Consider the following 15,759-nt stretch of genomic DNA (forward strand, 5'->3'; position numbering starts at 1 on the left):
TGGAATTGGACACCGATTTCCATTCCATAACATGCTATATTTATGATTTAACTGAATTTAGTCATTTTTATTTTTATATGTACTTATTTTATATTTTCATTCATGATAATCATTTTACTCCTTTTATTTTTTTGTTCCAATTGATGAAATGATATTGAAATTTTGAAATTATTTCAAATTACTTTTTCTTTCTATAGTCCATCTTTCTTCCTCCAACCCCTCCCCCCAGTTGTCGTCCTTATAACTCATTAATAGAAGTTTCTATTCTTACTTTGTATTTTATTTTTTATAAGGAAAATCATATTAGATTATTTACTTTAATATAGTTTCTAAGGAAGATGAATTATATATAACAAACAATACATTTAACTAATTTTCTATTTTTATTTTTATATATGATTGGAAATATGTAAAAGCCGATTTATCTATTCAAACCTTCTATATTTTACCCATTTAAAATAAAAATTTTAGTTTGTATAAAAATATTATCTATAGCATCATATATTATAAAAAAATTATTAATTTGAATTAAAAAATATATATAAAGTGCATATCAGGAGTTCTACTCTACTATATTAATATGGGCCAAACCCTTCTTTTCTCCCTGCAGGCCAGTTGAAAACTTTGATTTAGGCTATTAATGTATTTCGCAAATGAAAGCCACACATGCGTGCATATATAGTTGTCTAAGCGTTCAATGAGGGGCCAGATCCTAGTTTACTTCATCAAAAGACCAAGTCTCAAGTTACTAAAGATTTTTTGGCACTTGTCTCTCCTTCAATTTCCACCATAACAATTAAAATTGGCTATGCATAGCATCTGCAGGAAACATCAACATGGAATTGACACCATCCACGTGTTGGCTTAGCCATGGAATTTGCTCTTTTTACCTTAAAAGATTTTGTTTAAGTACCACCCTTTATAAATTCACCAATCTCAACTTATGTTTATGAAACGTAGATACATGCAATCTAAGTGAGAACAAAATGAGCCAGGAACAACTCATCAAGAATGTTGAAGATTCCAAACTGTACAACAATAATTTTAAGGTGGATGGTGATGCTGCAACTGCGACAAGGAAAGGCCATTTGCATGAGATGGCTGGTTTGATAAGCCAGAGCAACGCACACAATGTTGTAGCTAACCCGACAGAAATCATCGGTGTCCAGGTAACCAAATTTCCATTTCGTTCACCATTTTGTATATGTTTGAGTATTTGAAACTAATACTCGGTATGAACTAGTGAAGGTGGTGAAGCCAGACAGCCAGACAACTGGACCACTTGGATCACAACCAGAGCAGCGAGGGGACATCACCATCGGTGAAGCACTTGAAGCCACTGCCCTGACGGCAGGGCACAGACCTGTGGACTATAGCGATGCCGCCGCAATACAGGCGGCAGAGGTTAGGGCAACTGGACGTACCAATATTGTGCCCGGTGGCGTGGCTGCTGCCGCTCAATCCGCCGCTACCCGCAATGCTCGAGTGCCAAGAGATGAGGATAAGACAAAGCTCGGGGAAATTCTTTCGGTCATCTCCTCATCCTTTCTCTTTATCTATTAGAAAATTAAATCTAAGGAATATTACTGATCTTTTGATCCTATGATGAGGGGAAGGACGCTTTTGGTGTCTCTCTCTTTAAAATAAGATCAAAATATGTGCAAAAACTGAAAACACCAATAAAAATTTGGTTGCACTTTTAGTCGTGTAATTATAGTTATTTAACACTTGAATTTTGTAATTTCTTGGAGTTGTTAAATGGTACTTCATTTTTTTTCTTAATTTTGCAATTTTAAGACAAAATTGACAGGAATTTTCAAAGTTGGCGAGAATTATGATATCACTTTCCAGCCAATTTTGACCTAAAATTGTGAAATTGAAAAAAGTTGAACTAATATTTTACAACCCTAACAAGTTATAGGACCAACATATCAAAACAATATTATATAATCATAGGACCAAAAATTGCAATTAAACCCACGATATACAAATTAAGTAGACGTCCCATGTAACATGTTATTTCCTAGTAGCTAGGATTCGCACAAAAAAAATTTCTCAAGAGGAAAACAAAGACAAGTTTTGGTGATTATATATATATAGATGTTAATGATGTGTTATATTAATCGTAATATTACAGGATGCAAGTTCAAAGCTGCCATCCGACAAACCAGTGACACGAAGAGATGCGGAGGGAGTCATAGGCGCGGAGCTAAGGAATGATCCCAACCTCTGTACCCGTCCAGGAGGCGTAGCAGCCTCTGTCGCTGCGGCTGCAAGGCTTAACCAGACTAACTCTCTTGCTTCTAATAATAACAACAATACTAACATTATTACCGATAACAACAAACTAAACTAATGAAGTTTTAGATCCTGTCTTTTTCGATCCTCTCTGCTGATTAATTTTTACATCAGTCTATGGGATCCTCAACCATAAAAGGAAAAGGTCAATTGGATCCTATATTAATTACTCCATTTGTTATATCTCCTACAACATAAATAAACTCAAATGTTCGATCGAGTCATTCACTCAAGCAGCAAATTAAATAAAAAGATCTTTAGTTACCCGATGTGGGTTTTTTTATCTCAAAGATCTTTATGTTATTTATAGTTAGTTTTGATATATAGGATGCCATCGTTGGCTTCTTTTTATTTTATCGTGTAGTTTATTGAATTTTGTGTTATTGTACATCTTTCTATTCAATAAGTTTTGATTATGTACTTTAATTAAAAGTTTACTTAGACAGTATTCCATGCACAACGGGTAGGATCAGCCTTTCCAGATATGTTCATCTTTTGTTAAGTTATGCTAAGACAGTCCAATTTGTCGGTGGTGTCCATTTAATCAGGATTATTTTTGTGACATAGTAGGAAAAGATTAAGTACCAACTTGTTTACTTTTTACTAACTTATTTGTTACAATATGATTGATTATTATAATTTCATGTTTACAAGCAAATATGAGACAAGTGATTAATTGTAAATTTATATATTTGTCCCCATTAAAGAAAGATATAACTGTTTTTTCCGTACCAATTTCCCTGCTGGATTTTTATTTTTTCTTAGCAATTTTGTAAGAACGTTTTAGGCTTTTTTTCCTTTTTTTAAATTATCTTTCCCAAAACAAAAAAATTAAAAAGAGAAGATAGAAGCCCATATTTTTTCTAACCAAAAACAGATTCCGTAATCAAAGTACTCGCAAAGTTCAAGGACATGTATGGAAGAATTACAAAGATATTTCAACCCAACAGACAACCCCATGTCGAGTTATTTATTTTTTTATTATTAAAAATAAATTATATTAATATAATTTTTTCAAATATGTTAACATTAATATGTCGAGTCGTGATTGACTAAAAAAATAAATTTTTTTTTACCAAAAATGGCCAAGTCGAAATTTGTAAATGCGACTTGGTGTCGTGATTTGTAATCACGACTTGGGCCATTTTTTATTTTTTATTTTTTAATTCTGTTTAATTAATTTTTTTTATAAATTAATTATATAAAATTAATTTTTAACAACATAATAAAGTTCAAAAATCATAATATTAAATTTGTAAATTTAAAAAATCATAATTAAGTGTACAAATATAATCGTGTATATTTTTCGTACAATAAGTATAATGAAGTAAATAATTATTCTTGGCAATTCGGTACCAGCACATCTGATTGTGTAGAAAAAAATTTTTGTTGGGCTTGTTGCCTTGCACGCGTTTGCGCCCAATCCATCTCATTGTGAATACGTAACGTTTGATTTCGAATAGGGTGCAAAAAGATGCGAATAGTATCGTGGACCAACTCAAATCTCGATACATCCCAATAATATTCGGATTTGCAGAGGTTCAAATGACTTGGAATATGTAGTCTTATAAGCCATTATATTATAATAATCCTTCACCATTGATGCATCATTAATCATGTATGCAACGCATACCTTTTGACCGTGACTCAAGGAATACCAAATTGAGTCCACTTGGCGCAAGACCAATCTCGGGCAATTTTGACAACATGGGTATTGACTCCATGTCCACTGTGACGTCTTGTAACAATCGAGATGGACTGTTGGAACTGATGGTATTTGGTAACGGTATGCTCAAAAGAATTTTGATACCAACATTTGAACATCTCCTGTGCAAAATCCGTCCACAGTTGGTTGTTGACCAACATTACATAACTTTTCGCTAACCTCTCACGAAAATAATAGACACTTCGCTGAAACGTCATCTCAGCAATTACTGTCAACGGTAGGCGGTGAGCCCCTTTTAATACTCCATTTATGCATTCCGACATATTTGTCATCAGAATTCCGCATCGCCATCCACCATCATGAGATGCTGTCCATTTTTTCTTGTTGATCATGTCTAAATACTCAAACGCAGATAGTTTCTGGCTCTTTATCTCTTTCATAATGCGATTGAATTTTCTAATCTGATATTCAGAGCCTACTCTCCAATAAAGATCCTTCAACACGATTTTTTTGTGTTGAATGTTGAAATTGGAATGCACATGCCTCAAGTAATACCTGTGCACGCCGTTAGATGGCACGAAATCCGGACATTCATATACAGCGTTACCGATACCAGCATTGCAGTTAGAAATAAGGCAGATACCACATCGCTCCCGTATAATGTGTCTGCTCAATTGTCTAAGAAATCACTTTGAAGATGAATATGATTCTTCATCGATAATTTTGTGCTTGTACTTTGTATATAAATGGGTCCCATCTACACTGATAAGTTTGCGGCAGTATTGGAACTCTTCAATACACGGCTTGAACGCCCAAAAGATGTATCCTATCTCATATGCACTAGTTGATGGGTCGCGGACTTTGTGTTGCAATTCAATAATCATTCCTGGATCATATTTTTGGAGAGCTCCCAAGTATTTAGGTAACTTTTGAACTGAGCTCTTCCATGTGGCATAAACAATTTCACGTGACATCTTTAAACTGTACCATGCCTTTTGGTATCGTATATCGTACCCTGTATGCTCTTTCATAGTTTGGATGACATGCTTTATTCCGTACGCGGGGTTGCATTTCACCTGTCCTAAAAGTAAAGAAGCAATATAAACCTATCTAAATTACCATGTTCGAGAGACATTTGATTCAATATACATGTATGGTCCCCCCATATTTTGTTATTGTCCACCTTCTAATTTTTTGTTTCAAAATCCCTCCCAGCTCCCATGTACACCACATATCTGCAAAAAATAAATATGAATCAGTCGACTAATTTTGTATGCTTAATACTTATACAAATATATATATATACCTGGGTTGCTATGCTTACAACATACTTTCCACTTGTCCTTCGAACGCTCAGCTACCCAATACTCGTGTCGTGCATATCGTATCAAGTGATCTTTCAACCCCTCAATTAAAGCTTCTTTATTTTTGAAAACCATTCCCACATCAAGTCTGCCTTCGTTCTTGTCATAAAATTTTGCATACTTCATGTCCAGTACATCAATCAAATTCACTAGTACCTCCGAGAATGTTTGTTCGAAAAATGGTATAAAGCGGTAAAATGTTTGCTGAGTAGTTCGATGTGGCATAGCAGGTTCAGAGGATGTTGACGTACCTTGTGCAAAATTTTCAGCCGCAATATTTATGTCAACATCCTGTTATCCATCCTCCCGTGGAATTGGATAATCCACTTCATTCGGTTCAGAAGCAGCCTCTGAATCATAAGCAAAAGTGTCCGCAAAAGGGTCTTCTGGCTCAACCTCGTCTTGTGCAAAATTTTCGGCAGGGTCTTCTGCCTCAACATCATTTGGTATAGAATTGGAGGTGGAGGTAATATGTGAGTGGGTAGGCTCTGTGTAATTGAGTTCAATATTATCGAGCCCTTGAGTAACAGATACCATATTAGGAGTATACACACTGTATCATAATTTGATGTGCCTGTACCAAAATCGGTGTTCGAAGTACCTGCATCAAAATTAGTGTTATATGTACCTGTGAAATTTTTGAAGATGGAAGATGAAGGGAATCATTGGCTTGATAACAACGCCATGTATTCCCCCCATTGTTGACTCATCTTTGAGTTATCATCTCCCCACTGCTAATAAAAACACAGCTGATTTAAACTCCCAATTGTGGAGGTCATCATGTCCATTGATATTCTACGCAATAATTGAAATGCATAGTCCCGAGCGGGTTCTTCACCAATTCGGGATGAGGCAAAATATTCCAGAAGCGACGGATACCCGGGATATGAGCGTCCATCAGATCTCCCGTAAAAATCATACGGTCACAGATTGGCACCTGCAACACATACAATACATTGCTAGATGGCAAAGACGATATGACACGGTTGTACAAAGGCCACCCATTTTCAATAGAAGAAAAACAAAACAAGGTTATTGGGTATGGTACTACATCATAACAAGAAATTTTGTAGCGTCATCTACTGATAGATGTGTGGAAAGCGGGTAGCAACCTGGAGAAGCACCTATGTTGCAAGTTGTGGTACGTTGTTATATAATATAACATATTATATTTTAAATAATTTTTTTTACAACACAAGGCTCATTATTTTTCTACAATCTTCAAACAGATGAGGTAAATGCCCTTAAAATTTTGTGTTGATCTAGACTACCAAATATTTAAGGATATAGTTAATTGGTGGATAGATTCGAACACAAGTTACATATTATCAAGGAACTCATAACCCAACAGCCACAACAAATTGCTTCTCCATCCGATGGTACTCCCACAACATCCCACAAGCAAAGAAGAAGTCCTAGCTGAATGTCTACTGATTCAGTTGAACGTCATGATGTTGGGGTGGACATAGCTGGTCCTTCTACAGTATATAGACCTCAAGATTATTACGTGGTTCAACCGCCTCAAGATTATTACATGTCTCAACTGTCTCAAGATGATTGGTTTCAATCGACTCCATATATGCCAAACCAAACACAATATTATTTTTCACAAGTACATCTTGACCTTGATCTTTGTATTAATTAACCATATGCACAAGGATACAATATTTCACCAATTCCATTTCCATCGTTTAGTGCATATCGTGACAATGTGGAGTCTAGTTCTGCAACAACATCTAGTCGGTTCGGTGGTGATGAAATGAGGCGCAAAATGAGCTAGTGCAAAATGTGGGCGAGGAAATAAGAAGACCTCGGCGTCAACGTCACAGACGCAATTGTTGAACGGGTGGACATTTTTGGCATTTGAATTATATACTTCATTGTATTTTTTACAATTGTACAAAAAGAATATATATTTGTACGCTTAATTGTAATTTTTTAAATTAAGATAATTTTAATATTATAATCTTTTGGACTTTAATATGTTGTTAAAAATTAATTTTATATAATTAAATAAAATTATATAATTAATTATACAAAATTTAATTAAACGAGAAAAAAAAATGGCCAAGTCGTGATCTAGGATCGTGACTTGAACTTTTCAAGGTAAAAAAAAATAGTTTTATACTCTAGTCGCGATTTACTATAATTAATATATTAAAAAAATTATATTAATATAATTTTTTTTTATAATAAAAAAATAAATAACCCACCCCCGTCCACGAAAATGCAACAAAGTTGAAGGACATACTAACTAAAGCCATGTAGAGAAGAGGTATGAGCATCAGAAAATGCACTTTCGTTCCTATCTCGCTAGGAAACACAGCCAACGGCCCCTATTTCCCAAGTTGTCTTCTTCGACCAAGAAACTGACTGTCGCGCCACGTCCTGCCCAGATGCGGCCATCGGCAATGGGTAGGGTCTTACCCTATCCGAATTCATAATATAATTAAGAGACTTAGGTCCAAACTCAATAAATTTTTTAGATCCAAATTCTGACTCATTGAAAAAATATAGATTGGGTCTCTACTCATCTATACCCATAGGTCTTTGACTCAATTTGGACACAAAAAAAGTCCTTTTTTTTGCGAATTCAATTGATTATTATTTATTAATCGATCTACTAAAAGTGTGCAATTTTCAATTAATCGAGAGAAAACCGACTAATCGATATTTCGATTCGATGTTACTTACTTTTTTTAGAATTTGATTATTCAGTTTGTTTTAAATTTTTTATACAGGTTAATCGAATCTAATCAAATACTGAATTTAAAATATATGTGTATACATATAAATACAATTCAAATATAAAAAGAATAAATATTAAATATCTTAACATGAGTATTTATAATAAAACATAATAATCTTATATGACGTGTGCAATTTTAGCACGAGTCCAACGGTCATGGATCTTGAAGATGAATTTGGGCTGATTAGACAAAAGAACTTGAGAAACAGGACTTGCTAAACAACACGTTAGCATTCCGACACTTAAATTAGTTCTGAATTTAGGAATAAATAATTATAAAAATAAATCGTAATGAGAAATTGTGATGACAATAAACATTTGAGCAAAATTTGATTAGAGAGCAAGTTGAGAGTTGCAGCAAGAATAGCAAAGCAATTTTCAGATTTTTTAAGGTGTGTCAATTGGGGAATGCTGCCTGTATATATATATATATATATATTTTTTTTTTGAGAAAGCCGCCTGTGCCTAGGCGGGGGGTTTGGCGGACCCCTACCTGTTTATTAATTTAAAAAAATTATAGAGTGTACAATTGAAAAGCGGTAAACAAGGAGTACTTACTCCCTTTACAGTCAAAGAAAATTCTAATCTATGTGCAACATCAGTGATTAACACTAAAAAATACAACACAACTCTATTGAGCCTAGAAACCAAGTAGAATTTGGCCTGTAGACATGCCCATCCCACTAGTACAACTGCGTAGTGCCCTCGCCAATCTCTCCCCAATGCCCGATCTCAAGCTCACCGGCGAAGGTATGGAGTGCCCATTTTATCAAGTCGGATAATGCCTCGCAGTACTCCCGTAATGTCCTCCTGATACATAACTCGAGTCAACTGGCGAGAAGCGGCATCCTTCGCAAGATGATCAGCCGCTCCATTAGCCTCTCGAAAAATATGTCGTACGTCCGATCCTAATTCCTGCTAGAGCTGCACAATGCGCATGATCAAATGCTGCACCACCCATATCCCAGATGGCCTAGACTGTAAGAGTTGGAGAACGACTGTGGCGTCCACCTCAACCACTATGGGTGCTAAACTGTGTGCTCGAGCTAGCTCTAAACCTCGCCAGACAGCAGTAAGCTCTGAGACTACACTAATGGCTATGCCCAAAGCGAACTGGTATGCCAAACGCACCTGTCCATCTGCATCCCAAAGCGAAAGAATCCCTCTTTCGTGGGAACAATACATGTTACTTGCATTTTCGAGAAAAAGGGCAAGAAATCTATAGATAAGACACGATTTCATTTTATCCATAGCTTGATCAGCACGCTTTTGTTTGAAAGATGACTTCTTTTATGCGAGGACTCCTACTATGCAGAGAGTCCTTCTAGGTCAAGGAGTCCAGAGCCTTGGGGGACGCCCTCCTTCTCCTGGGCTGGGCTTTGGAAGGCAGACTTGTAATCTAGCAAGCCTCTTACTAGGCTTCCCTCTTGGGCCGATTTTGGTAATTTTCTAGTGGGCCGCCTTCATCATGGGCTGATGGGCTCAATTTGGACTTCGTGATCTCTTTTGGACCAAGCGCTTTCTGGCCATACATATCAGTATAGTTAATACATACTTAATTATTAATAATTTATAACAAATAAATTAACATTATATTTTTTATTATTTTTTATTAATTCGGTACAAAAATCGAACTAAATAAAAATAAGTTCGATTTTTGTTGAATCAAACCAAACATTTTGGTTCGGTATTCAGTACGCCATTTCGGCATATCGAAATTTCAATTAATCGAACTTTCGGTGCATTCGATTAATTGAATTCAGTACCCCTGTGATTTACATTCAAATGAACAAATCTAAAAAATTTAAGAAAACATAATATTATTTATAGTTTAATTCTTTAAGCATATATATTTTTAAATAATAAATAATTAAATAATTAATTATAACTATATTATCATGCTGGATATATTTTTCAATATCTTCATAGGCAATATTATTAGTTTGAAGACTTGAAGAGATAAATTTAAATCAAATATGTAGATTTGATACTTTTATAAGATTATTTTGTAAATGGTATAATAAAGGATATAATGTTTTAAAACTTCTATTGAAAAAGAGTTATTTGTGAATTGATTACAATAATTCTAAATTTATTGATAAATTATGAAAAATAAAAATAAAAAGAAAAAGAAAAAAATTTAAATTAATTAGAATGATTTAAAAAAAAATTAGAAAATAAAGAAATTAGGTCTGGATCCGACCCTACCCAATAACTGGGTCTTAGTCGGGGATAGAGACCCATGAGTCTTCAATTGGATTTAAAGGTGTGTACAATTTGTGTATAAAATATTCTTTTAGATTTTCATTGGGTGCGGGCTTGAGTAAAAACTTATCCGAGGTCTAAGTCCCCACAACACCGTTTTGAATCAAATGAAACCAATTCGGATTTAAGAAAAAACGTAAAATAACATAAACACAAAAAATGTCGTCTTCTCCCTAGATATGCCGCCTCCTTCCGATAACGGCGTGCCACCATTCTCCCCTCTGCGGCCGCCACAATCGCGCAGTCACCACATTTCCGCCCTGATCGTCGCATTGAAGAGGCCATACATTGTTTTCTAGAAAATAAACCATAAATAGGGCAGCAAGCTCTTACCTGAGATCAAAAGAAAATGGCGGAGGGAGGAAGAGTGAAAGTTTGACCAATTAAATATGGGAGACAAGCATGTCAGAGTAATTAACATTGTGGGGGGCAAAATTGGATGCAATTTGGGCAAAAATTGGGGGCATTTTTCACAATACACGAGCGGAAGTTGGGGGTAGGGTTGAGAAGGCCCAAAAGTTTGCTCCTGGTCTTGGCACCAAGTATAGAGCCGCTGAAAAATTTTGTGAACGCCGGGTTGCTCTTATCTAGGCCAGTGCATGGTAGTGTAAACATGGATTGAGATGAGATGGTTGTCGTGTAAATAAGTCGAGTTCGATCTTTTTTTGTGAACTTGAGCTCTTACAGTTCGAGCTCGAACTCGAGTTTGATTTTATGAGCTCGAGCTTGAGCCAATATTTTTTATTATTATTATTATATTAAATCATAGAAATCACCAAATTTTTATATAAATTTATAAAAAATAAAATAGATTGCATAATGCATACTATATTATAAATATACCAAAATATAGTATGATATTTTAATTTATTGTTATAAATATAAACTACTAACTAGTTTCGTAGTACACTACAAAAAAAAAAGGTGGAATTCGGCATGATCAGAGCACCCGTTCCAAAGGCCGTTCCAAGTTGGAACACTTATGGAACGAATATTGAAAGATGACATCAGGTGGAATATTTTGGGGGTTACAAATTTGGAACGGTCAAGTCGTCCCAAGTTGTGTTCCAAACGGTCAAAAACCGTTCCTGAAGTACGAATTAATGGCTACTTTTTAACAGCTATTTGTGTGTTCCTATGCCCGTTCCTAAGGCCATTCCAATTTTTTCTGTATAAATGTATTCCTCTCTTTCTATTTAATCTCACTATCTTATTCAATTCTTCTTGTTCTCTCTGTAATTAAAATTAAGTTTGAAAGTTATACTTCTAGAAGTTTTAAAATTAAGTTTGAACTTGCAATATCGACATTGTTTTTCGATATTTCTCTGGATGATCTCCTACATAATTTCTTCTCGACCACTGCTAATTCCTCATCAACTCCGACACATTCTCATTTTCATAATTAATGTTGTCCAATAATCAAAAAAGCTAGTATATTCTTTTTTATTCACATATTAATATCAATAATTAAAAAGTGTAGACTAATACTTTTATATAATTAGTGTAGATAATGTCTAGTGGTATGCCCCTCTCCTGTGTGGTCGAGGGCATAGTCGTGGCCCCAATTGTTGCCTGCCACTACCACCAGTACCGCGGGAAGCATCCCCTTGACCACCCACACCACATGATACGCCCGCACTATCCCCCGCCACGCATACTCCAGATGATGCTGGTAAATCTGGACCTGCATGTACGACTGCGAATGACGTGTTACAACAGCCTGCCACACCAGCGGCTGCTCCACCACCACCACCATCAATCCCCCCACTAGGGGTGTGCATAAACCGGTTTGGCCTAATCGGAACGAACCAAAAATTCGATACGGACCGAAAATCGAACTGAAATTTTCGATTCGGTCATCGTTATTTTTTTTTAAAAAAAGAAATTGGTTTTTGGTTCGATTTTTTTGTGACCAAACGGTTAACCGAATAGAACCAAAAACTGATTTTTTAAATATTATATTAAATAACATATTTATTATATATATTATATTATATTTATATATTAATGTTATATTATTAATATATATTATTATTAGTGTACACTTGTGACTTGTACTATTAAATTAGAATTTAATTTTGGTATTTTGGTATTTGTATTTTTGGATAAAATTTAAAAAATATCAAAATTATTTATATATATATTATTTTAAAAAAAGGTTTTTTAAACCAAAAAAATATTTTGGTTCGATTTTTGGTTTTTGAAAAATCCCGAACCGAATTTTCAGTTAATCGAAAATTTGGTTCGGTTCGGTTAATCAAAATGCACAGGCCTATGCCCCACCATCAGCGCGCTAGTACATCAGCCTCGATAACGCGAGGTACTTTTGTTAACTAATTTTTTATTATTCATTATTTTATCTTAAAAATATTAATTAATTGTTTAATATTAAATTAAATTAAGGTCTGACCAGCGGTTCCATGAGCGCATCAATGCGTTCATGCGGGGATATTTTCCCCACCCGTGGTCGTGTCTGAGGCAGGTACGCCAGAGCACCAGCATTTCTGGTTCGAGAGCATGAGAGTAATTAGTTTTAAATTAATTTACTTTTATCTAATACATAATCTAATTGTTTAATTTATTTTACTAATATTTTGTTTAATCTTATTATTGCAGATGACCTACTGGTGGGACTGTGACGATGAGTCCATGTTTCGAGTCTTCCACATGTGGGCCAGGAAGTACATCCGAAAGACCTTCTCCGTCGCCTGATCCAGCCTGGTCAGGCCACCATTGCCGACCAACGAGGTCCCTCTCCAGCTCCAAGCATACTGGGCAAGCGAGAACTTCCAACAGCAGTCTCCAAGAATAAGGCGAACCCCACGGTATCCTCGACTGTGTACCGGGGATCTTCCTCAGTGGGCACGCACAGAAAAAATTGGTGAGTAAGTAAAAATTATTTGCGTGTCATATCATTATTTTTAAATATGATGCTAATTAATTAAATATTTTTTCTTATATAGGAGATAGAGCTGAGACGACCACACAAACAAATGGAGTTATTTGAGCTCTATAAGAAGAAAGACGAGGGGGGTTGGAGCGGGCCGAGGGCGGTGGAGGTGGCGCTAAGTAGCTGATTTATTGATATTATTTTTGTTAATAATTAATTCTTCATGTAATAAATTACTAACAATTTTTTTTTGTTTTGCAGGAGACGTTCAAGAAGATGTTGGAGAGGATCGTCAGCCATAACCGATGACCACGACCACGATGCTCCTGCCGAATTCGAGACTTTGGTGGCGATGATGGAGCAGTAGATGTGTGATGGGTGTCGAGACCACAAAAAATAATTCCTACAACACTTGTAAAAGTGGGAGTAGGGTTGAATCCACAGAGACTGGCTTTAAGTTGATTTCTTTAAGAGAAATAGAAAATAATGGGGGGAGATTTGATGATAAAAAGAAATAATTAAAAACTAAATAAGCTAGAAAATAATTGAAATTACCTGATGAAGATACAAGAGAGAGATCTTCCAGTTAAGGCTAGAATCATGCTTGATTCTTGTCAGTTGATCATTGATACAAAAATAACACATATATAAACGAATAAATCAGTTATAGTGTTGGTACGACCTAACAACCTCACCTTTCCTTACCTTTTCGTCAGCCAAGGTACGACCGTTGGCTAGATCCCTAATTAACAGACAACCCTGGGAACATCCACAAGATTTAATCTATTAACAACATTAAGAATTAGAAAGGTCTGATTCTAATCAACAAACTCCTACGAGGACAATTCGTTTAAACTAGATCATGCATTCCCCATAACATAACTAATTACTATGACATAATTAATCATGCTACGTTGCCACTAAGCATTGAACTAAATAAACAATTACACGGATTTATAAAGTCCAATTAGCTAAGCAAACCTTCTTGATAGTGAACAACTGGCCACATTATTCAAATATCAAACGTTTGTAATAAGAGCACAGAGAATAGCATGAATATTCATATAACAAGAATAAAGAGAACAAATTAGATCTCACAGCATATTACGAATCAAGCAATTACCATACCTTAACCAGAAAATAAGGAATTTAATCGGACATGTTAATGGAAGAACACACTAAAAAGTGGAATTCCATTAATTCCGATTATAAAATAAAAAAAAAAGAATGAACAAAGAATTCTATTGAGTTCCAATTAATAACTGACTCCCCTCAAATGAAGAGACCCCCCCTATTTATAATAAAAGTCTCATACGAATCTAGACGTACGGGGAGATAAATACATGATTAACTCTAAAAAGGTAAATAAATCACAAGAGGTAAGTTTTAAAGAATCCTTTCTAAACCTAAACACTTCATTCCTTTATCTTTTGCGGAAATTACTCGTATTCCTCCTTATCCCGAGTTGACCACTCCACTAAGCGTGGGCACGCTTAGTCAATTCTGCAGAAATTTCCTTGTAATCTACTTTTTTTTCCTTTTTGATGCCTTCAATTTCGATTTTACCTTGATTTTTGCCATCTTTGCCTCATATCTTCCTTTTTTGCTGAATATGCAATAAAATCACATAATTAGGGATGTTTTGGCTTAAAAAGAAAGATTAAATCGCTATAAAATCATGACAATTGCAGAGTTATCAATGTGGATGGCAGCAGTTGGGGGCAAGAACAAGGGCCAAGTATTCAGCCTTAGTTCTGAGGCCCATGTCTCCAGCCGCACATTCACATCACACCGCCACCGCCACAACCAAACCTAGCCATGGAGAACCGCATCAATCGTCTCGAGATGATGATGGTCGACATGATGGACATGATGCAGGAGATGTGGGCCTCCTCGTCCACTACAGCACAGCCTCTGACGAATCCCCCCGATCGAGAATCAGGACGATGTTGACGAGGACCATTTAGATTAGGTTTTATAATTTTTTTTATTTTTGTAATTAAATAATTTTTTATTTTTATATAATATTTTTTAATTATTAATCTTTTATAATGTTTATTAAATTTTATTATTTTATATATATTCAATTAATTAAATTTATAGATAAAATTAATTCAAATTTCATTAAATTAAATTAATTATATCTAAAAAATTTATTCAAGCGTATCTCTCAATACTTACTACGACAATGTTTTACCATAGGCTTGTCTATACACCACATCTCCACCACTTTTGAAATATGCACATATATAGATCAAAAGGTCTTTAATTTTGATTGTAATGGGGCTTTGGTTTAGGGTAGGATAAAAGGGCAATGAGGTTAAATTCCAAGAAACTAATTAGAGCATCAAAAAATTTGAGTGAACAATAATTCGAAGCTCTCAAAGTTTACTCATCTCCGTTCAAGATCTTTCGATAATTCCTTGAACTATGCCTTTCTTATTCCTTTTGGAGAGTTCATACATTTTTTGTTCTCTTTTTTTTTTTGGTGGCAAGAAAATTGCTTTCTTTTTTTTTCTTTTTCTCT

General features: G+C 35.1%; 1 protein-coding gene across 1 annotated transcript; it reads left to right on the plus strand.

The window, feature by feature from the left end:
- LOC105172218 (late embryogenesis abundant protein 47) lies at window positions 956–2,842 on the plus strand. The gene is made up of 3 exons (XM_011093590.2): window positions 956–1,169; window positions 1,249–1,530; window positions 2,138–2,842. The coding sequence occupies exons 1-3, from the start codon at window positions 987–989 to the stop codon at window positions 2,354–2,356; spliced, it is 684 nt and encodes a 227-aa protein (XP_011091892.1). The 5' UTR covers window positions 956–986; the 3' UTR covers window positions 2,357–2,842.

Source organism: Sesamum indicum, linkage group LG10 (assembly GCF_000512975.1).
Source record: "Sesamum indicum cultivar Zhongzhi No. 13 linkage group LG10, S_indicum_v1.0, whole genome shotgun sequence".
Taxonomy (NCBI): Eukaryota; Viridiplantae; Streptophyta; class Magnoliopsida; order Lamiales; family Pedaliaceae; genus Sesamum; species Sesamum indicum.